The following is a 14,502-nucleotide window of genomic DNA, read 5'->3' on the forward strand; positions in this document are numbered from 1 at the left end:
GAATTTAATTTGGGTACAACAATTGCTTGGACATTTCCAGCATATTAATTGGCCATTGACCGAGCAAGGTGCCTTCGTCACCCACTCATTGTTTTGTTGGTCACCCAGTCAGACCCACCGTTGGGCATTCGATTAGTTCAATTTGTGGGTTTGCTGGCTGTGGTTTCGGTTTCAGTTTCGGTTTCGGTTTCGGTTTCGTTTTCTAGCCTCTGTGTATTCCCCCATTGACAATGTCGCGACTGTCAAGTTCCACATATAGTTCCATATGTTTTCTGGTATTTCTGCATGTAAGCATCGTAATTTGAAAGGTTTAAAGGAGGGTCTTCAAGGCACTAGATGTTTCTATGGCTCCCCCGGTAGCTCATTGAACAGGCCTTCGACTGTGTACTCCTCATAGGTCAAGGATCGAAGAGCACAGGTTTAACAATTTTGTATTCACTTCTTTACTACGAAAATCATTCAAATTCGGTATTCCCTTGGTTTCTACCAAGAGCCTACAATTCTTCGGAGTTCTCCAAGTATCTAAGATCCATTTCAAAGCCCATTGGTTTCTTTGGGTTCTTCTTGGCCTAGAAGTTTGTTCTGGAAGCCATTCTTGGCACAGTTTCTGAGATTCAATCAGGACGAAAGCCTCCCTTATTAGCCTCCCCATACATTCCACATTTACTCCATAAATCGCTAACTAATTTGCAGTTTTGTCAGATCTATTAGAACCATTTCAAGGTCTCCGTTCCGTCTGTTGCAAAAGCACGAGGTCTGGGGCGGCATATAGAATGCCTCATTACCGATCGCATTCAATATTCATACAAGTATGGATCGTCATTAAGCGCCAATTAATATTTCCATGTCTCCTGCCGTACAGTTCGTGCTGTTGCTGCTGCTGACGACGACGACGACGTCCGGAAAGCCAGCCAACGGCAGTCAGACCACCAGCAAGACCACTACCACGCCCACACCCACTCCCAGCAATGGCATGTTGCACGTGTCCAGCTACGTGAACCAGAAACGACCAGCCGGACCGCGGGAGGAGTTCGACTTTGAGCAGAACGAAGCAGAGGCCACGAATTCCGCTCATGTGCGGCAGCTGTTCGGCAGTCTCCTGCTGCTTCCCGGCACCGGCAACAAGAGCCTGGAGGTGACCCTGGAAACGGACGATGAGCCGGTCAGTGAGCGTAATACTCTGGATGAACTGGACCCGGAGACGGCCAGTGAGCAGCACGAGGGTGCCACAGAGTCGGCCGATACCTGGAGTCGCATTAAGCTGGCCATTCCCGTCCTGGAGCCGGTCAAGCATCTGATAAATGCCGTTGGCGGTGGCGGCGTCAACGATACGCATGTGCGCACCAACTCCCACCGCCTGATCGGGCATCATGGCGTGCACCATGCGCCTCACAGCGGCGGCAACATTAGCTCCCCGGCCATCGAGACGGAGGAGGATCGTGAGACTGCCATCGAGAGCACAGGGTTCGATGTCCTCGAGACTCTTGGCTCGGCGGGAACCGTATTGTGGGGGATCTTACAGAATCTGAGGAAACTCTTTGCGGCCAGTGCTGGAAACGCCAGCGCCTCCTCCTCAGGTGGTGGCGGTAATTAGATGCGTAGAGCGGGGCTGGGCTTTTGGTCTGTGATTAATATTAGCGATAAATTAATTGAGTTTCAATTATATTTGATACGTACTAATGCAATAAACGAATAATAATAAATTCTTGTAATTTTTCAAATTCAAATTCCGCCAAAGTCGGTTGATGCACTACCAGATCGATTAAAAAAGTATAAATTCTAGCGGTCTGGCAGCTCCACTTTGTACACTTTATTCTAGTGGTGGCCCTTCTTCGATAGAAAAATGGCGGAAAATTAGCGATGATGCTGCCACATCGGGTGAAAAAGATTAACTTCAGTTCTCTGGCAGCCCCATCAGCTGTTTGGCTTGCCTGCTTCGTCTTGGGCTTCTTTTTCGTTTGGTGTTTTCCCCTGTTCCGTTTTGTGCATTCGTTCGCCGATTTTAACTGTAAACGGACGTGGTGTCGCTGCTCCGCGTTGTTTTCGTCTAAAAACTCGTAAAAAATACACGAAACGCACTAGAAAAATTCTTATAATTGCTAAACAATTGTGAAAAGTGAGTGGAAAACAATTTGAAGCGAATATCAAAGATATTTACGTGAAAAAGGAGGTTTTGTTGTGCTGCCCGTCCGACTGTCACGCAGAATGCGCGTAGAAAGACAGAAGGCGCGCTAAAGGCGCGTGGAAACGCACAAATACACAAAAATGTAAATAAATAAACGTGCAAAGTGCTACAAATTGTGAATAGTTGAGAAAAGCCTGGGCCCGACCCTCTAAAGTAAGTAAATGGTGTGAAAATTGCCAAATTGCGTTTGACCATCGGAAGTCGAACAGCTGTTGTGTCTGCCGTGCATTCAGGGTATATTTATAAGCAGGTATGCCGTATGGCGGTCCCGCTCTGTGGGTTTGAAAGTTTCTGTTGATCTCGTTGTGACAGTTGGGACCAGTGTGAAAGGTTAGAAATAAATAATGTTGAGTCCCAGCTAGGTTCCTACGAAGACCAGTTTTAGTCCATTGTGTTACCGCTTATTCCAAGATCCTCGCACATATGCTGAGATCTCAGAGAGGACATCCCTGTGATCGTACCTTTTTCTGAACATAGCTTGTCTACACCTTTGTTTTTGTCGCAGAAAGATCAGCATTTCCATTAATTTATTTGTTGTTTCTCTACTAAACTGTTTAATTCTACTACGCGGTTCAGATCTGCCTCCAAAGTTGGCTAATAGCTAAACAATGTGTGTGTGTGTTTGTGGCACTCCATTAGCATCTGGTGGCATGCACCATGTGTCCACCGCATGCACCATGTGGTACACCCGTTAACATCTGTAATGCCGCCACCGCACTCTCGGTCTTTTGGCCATAATTTGTTTAAAACAAATTGCAGTATCTTTGGCTCCAAAAAGGCCGGAATGATGCACAGCAGCAGGAACTGGACCGGCCTACATGCCAGTGGAGAAGTGCTTTCCGTTTGGGCGTCAAACAGACTGCTTAGCCGGCACGTCGGGCCAGTTGGCGTCTGCCGCCTGCCGACTGCTGCCTCTGCGTGTTTATCTTTGATACACTACCCTTGAGAGAGAGTAGAGCTACTATGAGGTGAAAGAAAAATAATTCGAATCGTTAAGCAGTTTTCTAGAAATCAAAAGCACTCGCAGAAAGATGGGGAAGACATCTGTGGCTAGCAAGCAGTTATCCTCCAATGAAAAGCAGCTATAGAAGTTTCCCGCCGTCATCAAGCAGTGTTCTTATATGTCAAAACAGTAATAGAAGCTTCAAAGCAGTATAAGATCGTTTGACTACGTTCCTCAAGCAGTGGTTTTTGTAGCAGAGAAAGAAAAATACCGATATGTCACTTCATTTTACTCGGATTTTCCCTTTTTCAGGGTATACAAAATTCTTTGCTCCCCAAAAATAATAGTTTATCTTTTATTTCCCCATCATAATTCTTGATTTATGGCCTTTATCTTTTTTCTGTACATTTATCAGCGATTTCCCACACAAATGAGGCACAGTTTTTCTGTTGTTGTTTTTCTTTTGCCAATCGCAAATCTCCCCAACGCCTTTTCATCAATATATTTTTTTCCAGTGATTTTTCAATTAAAAATAAGCCATAAAAACGTCAGACAAATTTATATAGCTTTATGATTGGCATAGAAAAAAAAACACAATTTGTATAGTTTTGTAATTATAATTATAGAAATTCTTATCGTTGCAGGTATTTTTTTTGTTTGTTTTATAAAAAATAGTTTAACCTACTGCCGACGCGGCACTTGTCCGATAAGCGGCGAGACATTATAATGGATTGCTTATCGGAGCAAAAGCACTTCTCTGATTATATATATATTTCCAACTAATTTCCGATTTACTTTACCCTCTTTGCAGAGCTACTGGAAGACACAAGAAAAGCCCCTCCATTGATGGTCGAGGGAGAGTTTTAGAACTGTTTTTTTTTTGTACGAGTTCTTATCGGGCAACGACTGGGAACTATGTTTGAGTGGGTCTACCCATCGATTTGCGTGCGGTTGCGGTTCGCCGATAACCGATTGGATTCGATTCGAATCTTGTCATCGATGCTGTAGGTCTAGGTCTAGTTGTGTTCTGTTACCGCGGGGATCCTTTACGGGTATGGAACATGCATCCCGGGGATATGCATAAGAACGTTTCAGTACAAGTTGATAGTGATTTTTCCCTATTGCTACCCAGCGGTGTTTATGAAATCAAGAAAATGGAACCACGCTCCAAAATACGAAAAATCATTGTATTTTGTTTATTCCTCGCCATCGCAGGCATCATTGGCTTTGGATACTTTTGTCAAGATCAGGTAAGGCTTCTTTTTATTTTATCCTTATAATTAATTCCTACTTCATCCAACAACATAAGTTTCTCTTCTCTGTTTTCGGGTTTCTCTTCTTCTCTGTTCCGCTCTGCCTTTGGCGCCAATGCAAATGAGATTCCCCATCCTCTGCCCCCCTGCCTCCCCCGTCCTCCGAAAACCGCTGAAATTTCATAATTTATATATTGGTGGTTTGCATTTTTATTGAAATTATTATTGACAGATTTTTTCTTTTCGGTTTGAAACTCGTTTTTGCACTGCTCACCGAAAAATATTTATTAGCCTCCGGGCGTTTTGTTCGGAATTTTGTTTCTAGCTTTTCGCTAGGCTGTTGTATATTTTTTGTTTTTTTTCGTAATTTATATTTTTTATGTTGACTGTTTTCTGTTTTCTGTGTCGATTTCGGTGAGCTTTAATTAGAAAACGAAAACAAAACTGTTTTGTTTACAATATTTTCTGGGTTTTAGGCGCCTACGAAATACGAAATGTTTACGCTAGAGAACTTTTGGAGGCTGTAAAATGATGGGGAAATTAAAGATACATTTTGATTGGAAATGTAGGGTTTATCTGTGAGGAAAGAACTGCAATTTGTTAGTTGAGAAATGGAATGTTAATTTGATGAGGAAGTAATCTAGAATAAGAGATGGATATGTGCTGTAGTTTTGATGGGAAAGTTCTGTAATATCATGGGGAAATAGTTCTTAAATCAATCGTTACACAACTAGAATTTGATTAAGAAATTCTCTAATATTATTGGGAGTACTTGGAGTTCTCTTAGATATAAGGGGCACTTCCTCAGGTATTATTAAACCTTTTGAGCTGTAATTTGTTGAGAAATTTCCCCAATAATCCATAAACAAGGCTATGTATGATTATTCTAAAACTATAGTACCCCTTGAGAGCTATAATTTAATAAAAATACCACTCACAAAGAACCAGTTTGTGATTAGAAAATGGAATCGAAAGGGGTATTGGTAGGAAGCTCTCCAATATTATTGGGATAGTACTCGTTTAGAGCTCTCATATGTGATTATACCCCCGCACGGCTGTAATTTGATTGGGAAATCATTTTGTAGTTCAATTTTCTGTAATCCGTAATCAGTGTAACCCATAAATCTTTGACACACGCTCTTGATTGAAGCATTGTGTGCCTCTAATCTGTATGACAAATAGGGCGCTCCCCCACACGGAAACCTCCACCGAGTCCCCACCACACGAATATTGAATGATTTAATGGGCGAGGTGTAAAGTGCATTCAGTGGCCATAAAAACAAGGCCCCCACACGACAGAACAGCGCACATTAAACGCTACCCCCGGGGACCCATAAAACCAGTCCGGTCTTAACTCAACTTCAGATACAATATCTATAAGTATAGCCCGTGTATATGTAAATTTTCACAATTAATCTCTGGGCCGTTGGAAAATCATCTCTAATATTAGACCCCCTCTCGAACAGATCATAAATTTCCAAATGCAATCAAAGCGTTAAGGAAAAAATACTTTTATCATTTTATATATATAGTATACACGTCTCTCTAGCTATTTGTTGGGTTCTATCTGTGGATAGGCAGACTTATGTATGTTTAAATTTCGATTTGGCGCTTTTTAATTAAACAAAAAAAAGAAACACTAACAAATTCGTTTCGCCTACCAAAAAACCATGTGGGCGTGACTTGCGAATGAATTCAATGTTAAAATGTGTCTATCTTTTGTCTAAAATATATTTATTTTGCAAAAATGGTATTCTTCATTCCTTAGAAGAAAATCTGCTGATGATCTTTCGATTAGGCTGTGTTCTCTATAAAAATGAGGTTTATTCTGGTTTGGTAACCAAGGAAAGATCTTTAGTCAACCAATCTAGATGATATTCGGTATTTAGCGGGATAATAGCTATATCTACAACTCTATTGAATAAAAGTCTTTTATCTCTTATATTGTGAAAGCTATAGTCCCCCGCACAGCTTTATTTTGATTGGGAGATCTTTTTCTAGGCTGAAAAGCGAGTGAAAATATGTGTAAATATATCTTATAACCATAAACATCTCTGAAGAGCACACACATCACATCGTAAAGTCTCTGAGATCTTGGTATTTTATAGATTTCGAAAGACTTTCTTATTGGTCATTGAATAAACCCTTATAATCCCTTGGAGATGGAAGGGTCTTCAGAATAAAGAAAACCAGCTCTCTACCATCTCTCCCTCGCTTTCTTTCCCCTTCTCCCAGTGTGGCTTAGCTGTACAGATAATTATTTCTCAGCTATATGCCTTTTTACTCCACTATTTATGAGATTGAATGGTCTTCAGGATATAGTAAACCAATTCCCAGAAGCCACTGAATCTTGCAACAGCTCTTTCTCTTCTTCTGCCTGTTTTTCTCCCAGTGTGGCTTACCAGTAAAGCTTTATACCATAGACCCCTTTTACTCCACTATTTATGAGATTGAGAGCTCCTCAGAAATTCCCAGAAGCCACTGACTCCACCTCTGCCCTGCGCTTGCTCCCTCTGTTTCTGCCCGTCTCTCTTCCAGTGTGGCTTAGCAGTAAAGATAATCATTTCTCATCATTGATTGCACTATTTGTGAGATTGAGGGGCCTTCCAGTTTGAACAAAACATGCTCCCAGTCATGGCTGACTCTGCTCTTCCCTCCTCTTCCAGTGTGGCTTAGCAGCAAAGGCTCTCGATTGGGTTTCCTTCATTTAGCCAATTGGCGAGTGGTTTGCTCTCGGTTTAAATGCCAGATATACGTGCTAGTATCTCCCAAATTGAAATCATGAGCAAAGTGACATTAATTGAGCACAGCTGCGCCTTGCCCCCAGCTCTGCCGCGCCCAGCCCCCTTGTGGCACGCGATCTTGCCAGACATTGCGACTGTCGACCGACGCTGTGCCGCTCAGTGCGTGCCTCTGAAAAGTTCGCTTTACTTTTTGTTTCTGTTGTTAAAAATAGCTTAATTAGTTGTACGCGCCGAGCCGGGGAAAACAACATACTTAATGAAAAGTGTGGCGAAAGCGAAAATAAAAATGGGAATGAGAGAGCGAGAGCGAGAACGAGAGCTCGTGTATTGCGTGTGTCCCTCCCCCCCTACCCCCCTCCCCCTGGAAGACATCGTAGTATTCCATTACTCAGGAGATGTCGAGGGCCTCGTGTCGCGTTTTTTTCGGGGGTGTATTCAGATTTGTGCTCTTAATGGGCCATGGCCGCCGAGCAAGTTGCACATAAATTACTTCTGTGGCTACCACGGCGCTGATGTGTTTTATTCTAGGAATATTCCACTTGAACTTGTACTTGCGTTTCGTTTTCGGTTTTGATTAATTGCTGGGCGATTTTTTAAAGGTTTTTGACACTGGAAATTGCGTCTGCTAAGCCACACTGGAAGAGAGTTGGGATACCAGAAATAAGGGAAAAGATTTTTTAAAAATTATTAGAGAACGAGAACTAAAATATTAAAAAAATATCGAGAGCTGTAATTTAATAGAAATACCACTCATGTTATTGGGATAGAACTCGACGAGAGACTATGGCCTTGCCTGCTAAGCCACACTGGAAGAGAGTTGGGATACGAGAAATAAGGGAAAAGATTTATTTTTTAATTATTAGAGAATAAAAATATTAAAAAAATATCGGGAGCAAACGGATTTCAATTCGTACAAATTTTTCTGAAATTTTAATCGCAAAAAATTGGCGAAACCCGGATAATACCAGTTTTTATACCCGATACTCAAAATGAGTATTGGGGTATATTAGATTTGTGGTAAAAGTGGATGTGTGTAACGTCCAGAAGGAATCGTTTCCGACCCTATAAAGTATATATATTCTTGATCAGCATCAATAGCCGAGTCGATTGAGCCCTGTCTGTCTGTCCGTCCGTCCGTCTGTCCGTCTGTCCGTCCCCTTCAGCGCCTAATGCTCAAAGACTATAAGAGCTAGAGCATCGATGTTTTGGATCCAGACTTCTGTGATATGTCACTGCTCCAAAAATATTTCAAAACTTTGCCCCGCCCATTTCCGCCCCCACAAAGGGCGAAAATCTGTGGCATCCACAATTTCGACGATACGAGAAAACTAAAAACGCAGAATCGTAGAAGATGACTATATCTTCTAGAGTGCAAAATCTGAACCAGATCGTATAATTATTACAGCCAGAATCACGAAAACAATTTCACTCTTTCTCGCTCTGTCTCACTCTAACACACAGGTTTCATGGTCGGTTTTGCCAATTGCAATATATGAGTTCAAGGATCTCAGAACCTATAAAAGCCAGAGCAACCAAATTTGGTATCCACACTCCTGTGATATCGGACCTTGACCGTTTCCTGTCCAAATTTCGCCACACCCCCTTCCGCCCACGCAAAGGACGAAAATCTGAGGCAACCACAAATCTCAGAGACTATTAAGGCTAGAGTAACCAAATTTGGTGCACACATTCCTTTAAGATGTCACTATAAAACGTATATCTCAGAATTTCGCCCCACCCCCATCCGCCCCCACAAAGGACGAAAATCTGTTGCATCCACAATATTGCAGATTTGAGAAAACTAAAAACGCAGAATCATAGATAATGACCATATCTATTAGATTGCTGAATCTGGATCAGATCAGATCATTTTTATAGCCAAAAGGAACAAATCAATTTGCAGTGGCTACGCAGCGCCCGACGTCACGCTCAGACTGATTTTCTGTCTCTCTCGCACGCACTCTTTGTCGTGTCGTTAAATATTAGCGGCGTCTGCCGGAGGAGAGCCATACTGACTTAGTATCGGGTATAACCGTAGAGTTGCGGTGTCCGCAGCAACTCACAACGTTCCCCCTCGTTTTATTTATAATTTCTTGAAACATAATTCTGCCACAATCAAATGATTGCCCCCCTGGGATTCCGAGGAAATAAGAGTCTAAACTTTATCGGAAATCCCCCGCGGAATGCAAAACCCTCCGTAAATGTGTAAACCCTATCAGGCACTAAACAATAAACAAAATCATCAACGACTTTTACTCTGAATAATCAATAGGTTTCCAGCGTTTAATTTAGTTTTTATTTATTTCAATTTATGCACATTTTCTAGTGGTGGGGGATATCGCTTGAATATTTATTTACTCTCGATAAAGAGTCATTAATTAAAGGCCGTCTGGCCGGCCGAGTGGCTCGAGAGCTGTTTGTTGTTTGAGTGAATTATTTGTGGTAAGAGGATTGTGTCTGTCTGTGACGTTCAATTCCGTAATTGTTTGCGTAATATTATACCCCAAAAAAAGCGGGTCCAAAGGTCTGTGTGTGTGCCTTTTGATTTTTGAATAAACAAGGAAAATGTTTCTAAATTTTTGGAACTTTCATATCTGTTGGTGTTTTCCGAACAGTTCACAAAGCCTGGCTAATGAAATGTAAAACTATTTATGACTTTTTGTTGGCTGCATCGCTAAATCTCTCCGAAAATTTATAACCACAATGAAAATGTTTTGTTTTCAGTTTTTCCACATATTTGGCTTTATTTTTGGTTGAACTTTTACCCCTAGATAGAGTATATATATGTATATAGCCATGAAATTCCTATATTTATACCGTAATTTTATGGCCAGAGATCGTGCCAAAAACTTTTGGGCCATAAAAATTTGTGTACTTATTTGTCCTGTGTTTTAACCATTTTATTAGCCAAGATTTGTGTCTGCCGCTGCATTCGTGTATCTTTTTATGGCTGTGTTAATCAATTTCATTGAGTGTTGGCGACTTGTAGAATTTATACGCACTTTTTATGGGTTTTCTGGAAGATCTTGTCAGATTTTGAGAAAGTTTTCAGCCCCTGCTGTGTCTTAAATGTCTCAATTACACAGAGTTCTTGGGTTTAAGCAATTTATTATGTGGTAGATGGGTTTTTATCACTAATAAATCTTTGCCCTATGAATTTTTCTTAGAAATTCCCACTGGCTTCGTGTCAAATGAGTTTATTCATTGCTTTGCCTGATCAAGATTAGTTTTGATGGAATTTCCTGGCATCCACAGCACTTGGCCGCATAATCAATTAGCATTAATATGTATGCCTGTCATGTGACGTCTTCATTAAGACGGCCTCCCAAAAGACCAGTAGCAGCAGCAGCAGCATCATCAGCGAAGAAATAACAAAGGAAACAAACAGAAACCCGCAAAAACCACATAAAGTCCAGACCAATTAAACTATCAGCAAATCTGAAAGCAAGAAATGCCTGCGCACATGCCACAGAATGGGGCAAGGGTAAGGGTATACATAACTCAAACCGCACATGTCATAAAGAATGATGACGAGAGTGAGAGGAGCGTGTGCCCCCCCGTAGCGGCACTTTAATGTGGGTCCCTCTCTGCCCCCCTCTCTCTCTCTCTCTCTCTAATGAATTTTTGTGATTTCCGAAAAAGGCCAAAAACAAAAGACAAAAGATCAGGTCGGAGCCAAAGCCAAAGCATTATTCACGCCTGTTTGAAGTTAATTCGTGCGCAAAAGATCCAAAAAGAAACAACAACAAAAATAGCCACACTCTCTGACCCTCTGCCCCCCTCTCTCTTTCTCTACCAAAAAAGGATGCATATCCCCCTCCTGCAAATTAGCCAAAAACCCCGAAAAAAAACCCGTTGACTGGTTTAGCTTTTCCTTTTGATAAAAGTTTTTTTTTGATAGCCCCGCCGATGCTTGACGGATGCGCCCCGGCTGTGCGGCGGCCCCGAAGAAGGTGCATGTGAGCGGGTAAACAGGTTTTTTTTTGTGGCCTGGCCGTGTGTCTGGGGCAAGTTATCATTTTCGTGTGTGTGTGCCTTGTGTAGGGTATGCGAGGGGAGGCTGGAGTCTGCGTGGAGATGTCACGGATCGTCCACACGGGTTTCAGAATAAAGATTGACCTTTAGTTTTTGGGAAATTAGTTTTGAATATTACTAAAAAAAAGTAAGTTCCAAAAAACATTGATTTTTAATATTTTATAACAAATTTTAATCATTTTTAATTGAATACAACTTTGATTTTTATATAAAATATCAGTATAACTAATTTAAAACATTAATTCGAAAAATAAGCATTGATTTTTAATATTTTATAACAAGTTTTAATCATTTTTAAATTTACAAAAATTTAGATTTCAATATAAAAAACCAGTAAAACTAATTTTAAATATTAAAACATTCATTTTTAATATTCTAAAACAAGTTTGGATTTTTTCTTTTGAATAATTATTTGATTTAAACATAAATGAACTGTAAAACTAATTTTAAATATTTAACCAAAAAATTTGCTTAAAAAAAAGTGATTTTTAATATTTTTAAACAATTTTTTATCAGTAAAACTAATTTTATTATTCTAATTAATTACTAAAATATTAAATTAAATAAATAAACTCCAAAAATCATTGATTTTTAATATTTTTTAACAAGTTTGGATTTTTTGTATTTGTAAAATAATTTGATTAAAAATAATTTAATTTAAAAATAAAAGATCGGTACTACTAATTTGGAATATTAAAACAATGTATAAACTCCAAGAAAACAATGATTTTTAATGTTCTAAAACAAGTTTTGATGCTTTTTATTTTAATAATACTTTGATTAAAAAATTAAAAATCATTCCAAAAATTTATGTTAATTTTGTATATAATATTTACACAAAAATTGTGTTAAATTATAATTTTTCAACATTTTTATGGTTTATGGTTTCCCCGCACAAAAATAAGGGTATCCACGTAGTCGCCTCAGAGGCCTTCACCCAGAGCCTTCTCTTTTATTGAATCACTTCAGCGCCCGAGCAGCGTCTCTGCTGATGTTTTGAAAGCGCTGTAAACTGATAGCCGTTTATGATCTTAAATGGCAATGCAGGTAGATAGGAGGAGGTGCCCTGCCCTGCCCTGCTCCCCCTCCCTCCCTCTCTCTTTTTGATGCCTTTAGGGCTGTTCATCAAAGGGGATCAAACGCTTTGCAGGCGGCATCATCGTCTGCATAGTAATGATAATAATTTGATACCAAAAATAAACCATAAAATCGAATTTACTTACTGTTTCCAACCCCCACCCCCCCTGGTGGCTTAGTATTTATTTAAATCCTCTCTATTGGGGTTTTGAAACCATTTTAATCGCTCTAAAAATTTCAATTTTTGATGGCCTCTAATGCCACATCGATTTCAATTGTGTGATTGGTTATATTTTTGGCTAATTATTTTGCCCTGTAACAGCTGTGTGTGTGGCGGTGGGTGGGGGGGTGTGCGGGTGGGTGACCTGCATTTTCGTTTGTGCATTTTTGGAATCCATTTAGAATTATGCATTAATGTGCAGGAATCATTGTGCCGCGGCAATTGCCAATTACACATTCAATTCAAACGTTTTGTAAAATGCAATTAGCGTTCTGTAATTCTAATTGGAAGCATTTGTTCTTGCTGCTGCTGGCTGCTGCTGCATGCAGCATCATGTGCATTTAAGCCCCGACTAATTGGATTATTTTGGGCTCTGGCATTATGAAATGCGTGGGCGTGGGACGGCAGGACTACAGAGAATGGTCGCCCGTGGGGGACCCTGAAAGAAAGAACGAGTGTTTTTCGGGATTTTCAAATATTTTTAGCATGGAACGAAGGAATATTAGGCGGATTTTTATGAATTTTTTAGCGTTATTTTTTGTATTTTTTGAATATTTGAGAATTTTGATTTTGTATAAATTTGTATGGAAATTTTTTTAAATCACTTCTGGAAAATTCTATTGAATAATTTCTAAATTTATTTATGGATTTAAAAATCACTTTTATTTTTTATTTTTACACAAAAAAGCGCAAAACTTTTTAACAAACTAAAATTTAGAAAAAAAAATGCCCCACCATTCCACGTATAACAGCCATTATCTAAAACTTTATTGGCCCCAAAATAAACCATTAAAACTGTAGAACTTTGAACATTTTTAATGTTAAACTAAACTTTTGGACTAACAAAAATATTCGTACGTACGAATACCGATGGCAACAGAAACCGAAGAGAGGGGGGAGAGAGAGAAGAGAGAAAAAAAGAAAACGAGCAAATTTGTGTAATAAGCATCCAATTAAAACTTTTTCACACAATGCAACCCAAACCGAAAAGCAACAAAAAGTCAACGGACCAACAATGAATGCAGAGTGTCTAACAGGGGCGCGGGAAAGAGACAGACATAACGGACGGGGAAGTAGGTGTAGGCAGAGCGGGGAAGTAAGAGAGTTGCAGAGAGGGAGAGAGCGGGAGAGCGCGAGGGAGCGCTGCTCTCCGACTGTCGCCTATTTAACGAGCTGCAAAAATGTGAGCCGCTTACATGGAAGGGGAGGGCAAGGCTGGGCAGACAGGCAGAACCGTTAGTGTTTATTATGCTCTAAGGAGAGTGAGAGAGAGAGGGGGAGGGGGGCAGCGAGTGTGCGGTGGGGCATAAAGGATTTCCGCTTCGTTGACTGAAATATGAGCAGATTTTTGACAATGTTATACTTTTTTCCAAGTACAGAAAGTCAAGAGAGAGAGAGGGATACCCATGGTCTAGACAAAGTAAATGTATCTCATTGGAAACCCCTTTATTCTTCCACTTGTCACCTTCTCCACCACTCAAACAATACACCCTTTTGTACTCCAATCTCCAATTACAGGGTATCGCACAAACAGCAGCAACAACAATTCATTATTCGGCGGAATAGGGCTTTATATTTCTTGCCTAGACGCTAAACTCAATCATCATCACGATAATGACAGTGATAATTACAATCATCATTGCCATTGCTTTCTCTCCCTCCCTACCCCCCGCCCTCCTTCTGGTCCCGCCCTCGCTCTATATATAGATCAAGTTGTGTGACAATGTGAGAGGCGTGTTTGGATTTCGCAATTGCAAAAATGTTTCGGTTTATGGTTTCCTCTCATCTCGTTTCATTCTTGAACTTCTTTTCTTTTCGCTTCGCTTCGTTTCGTTGTTCTCCCTCGCTGGGGGAGGGAGCTGTGATAAAAATAAATAATCAGAGACGACAGAAGCCGAAACCGAAACCGAAAGATGAAGAAGTTTCTGTGAGTTTTGTCTCTTCTTTTTTTTTGCACACTCTAAATGATATTATTTCTTGTTGTTTTTGTGGATTTCGACACAATACATCACTTGAACATTGTTTTGCACTTGGCTTACCCCGCA

At 40.3% G+C, this 14,502-nt stretch overlaps 2 protein-coding genes across 2 annotated transcripts in view; both read left to right on the plus strand.

Annotated features, from left to right (window-relative positions):
• The first annotated feature begins 146 nt into the window (after positions 1 to 146).
• On the plus strand, positions 147 to 1,703 carry LOC6594415. The gene is made up of 2 exons (XM_002019643.2): positions 147 to 287; positions 863 to 1,703. Exons 1-2 carry the CDS (start codon positions 231 to 233, stop codon positions 1,592 to 1,594), a joined length of 789 nt encoding a protein of 262 aa, XP_002019679.2. The 5' UTR covers positions 147 to 230; the 3' UTR covers positions 1,595 to 1,703.
• Positions 1,704 to 2,037: 334 nt separating this feature from the next.
• LOC6594416 (heparan-sulfate 6-O-sulfotransferase 2) overlaps positions 2,038 to 14,502 on the plus strand; it is a 107,088-nt gene continuing 94,623 nt past the window's right edge. Inside the window, exons 1-2 of the mRNA XM_002019644.2 lie at positions 2,038 to 2,338; positions 3,940 to 4,378. Coding sequence (XP_002019680.1) covers positions 4,190 to 4,378 — 189 coding nt within the window. The 5' untranslated portion in view covers positions 2,038 to 2,338; positions 3,940 to 4,189. The remainder of the gene's footprint in view (positions 2,339 to 3,939; positions 4,379 to 14,502) is intronic.

This window comes from Drosophila persimilis, unplaced genomic scaffold, assembly GCF_003286085.1.
Source record: "Drosophila persimilis strain 14011-0111.01,24,50 unplaced genomic scaffold, DperRS2 tig00003933-arrow-pilon, whole genome shotgun sequence".
Taxonomy (NCBI): domain Eukaryota; kingdom Metazoa; phylum Arthropoda; class Insecta; order Diptera; family Drosophilidae; genus Drosophila; species Drosophila persimilis.

Coding starts and splice junctions, on each gene's coding strand:
- LOC6594415 (XM_002019643.2), top strand. CDS start 231: ATGTCGCGACTGTCAAGTTCCACATATAGTTCCATATGTTTTCTGGTA. Junction 288..862: donor GTTTTCTGGTATTTCTGCAT/GTAAGCATCGTA, acceptor CCTGCCGTACAG/TTCGTGCTGTTGCTGCTGCT.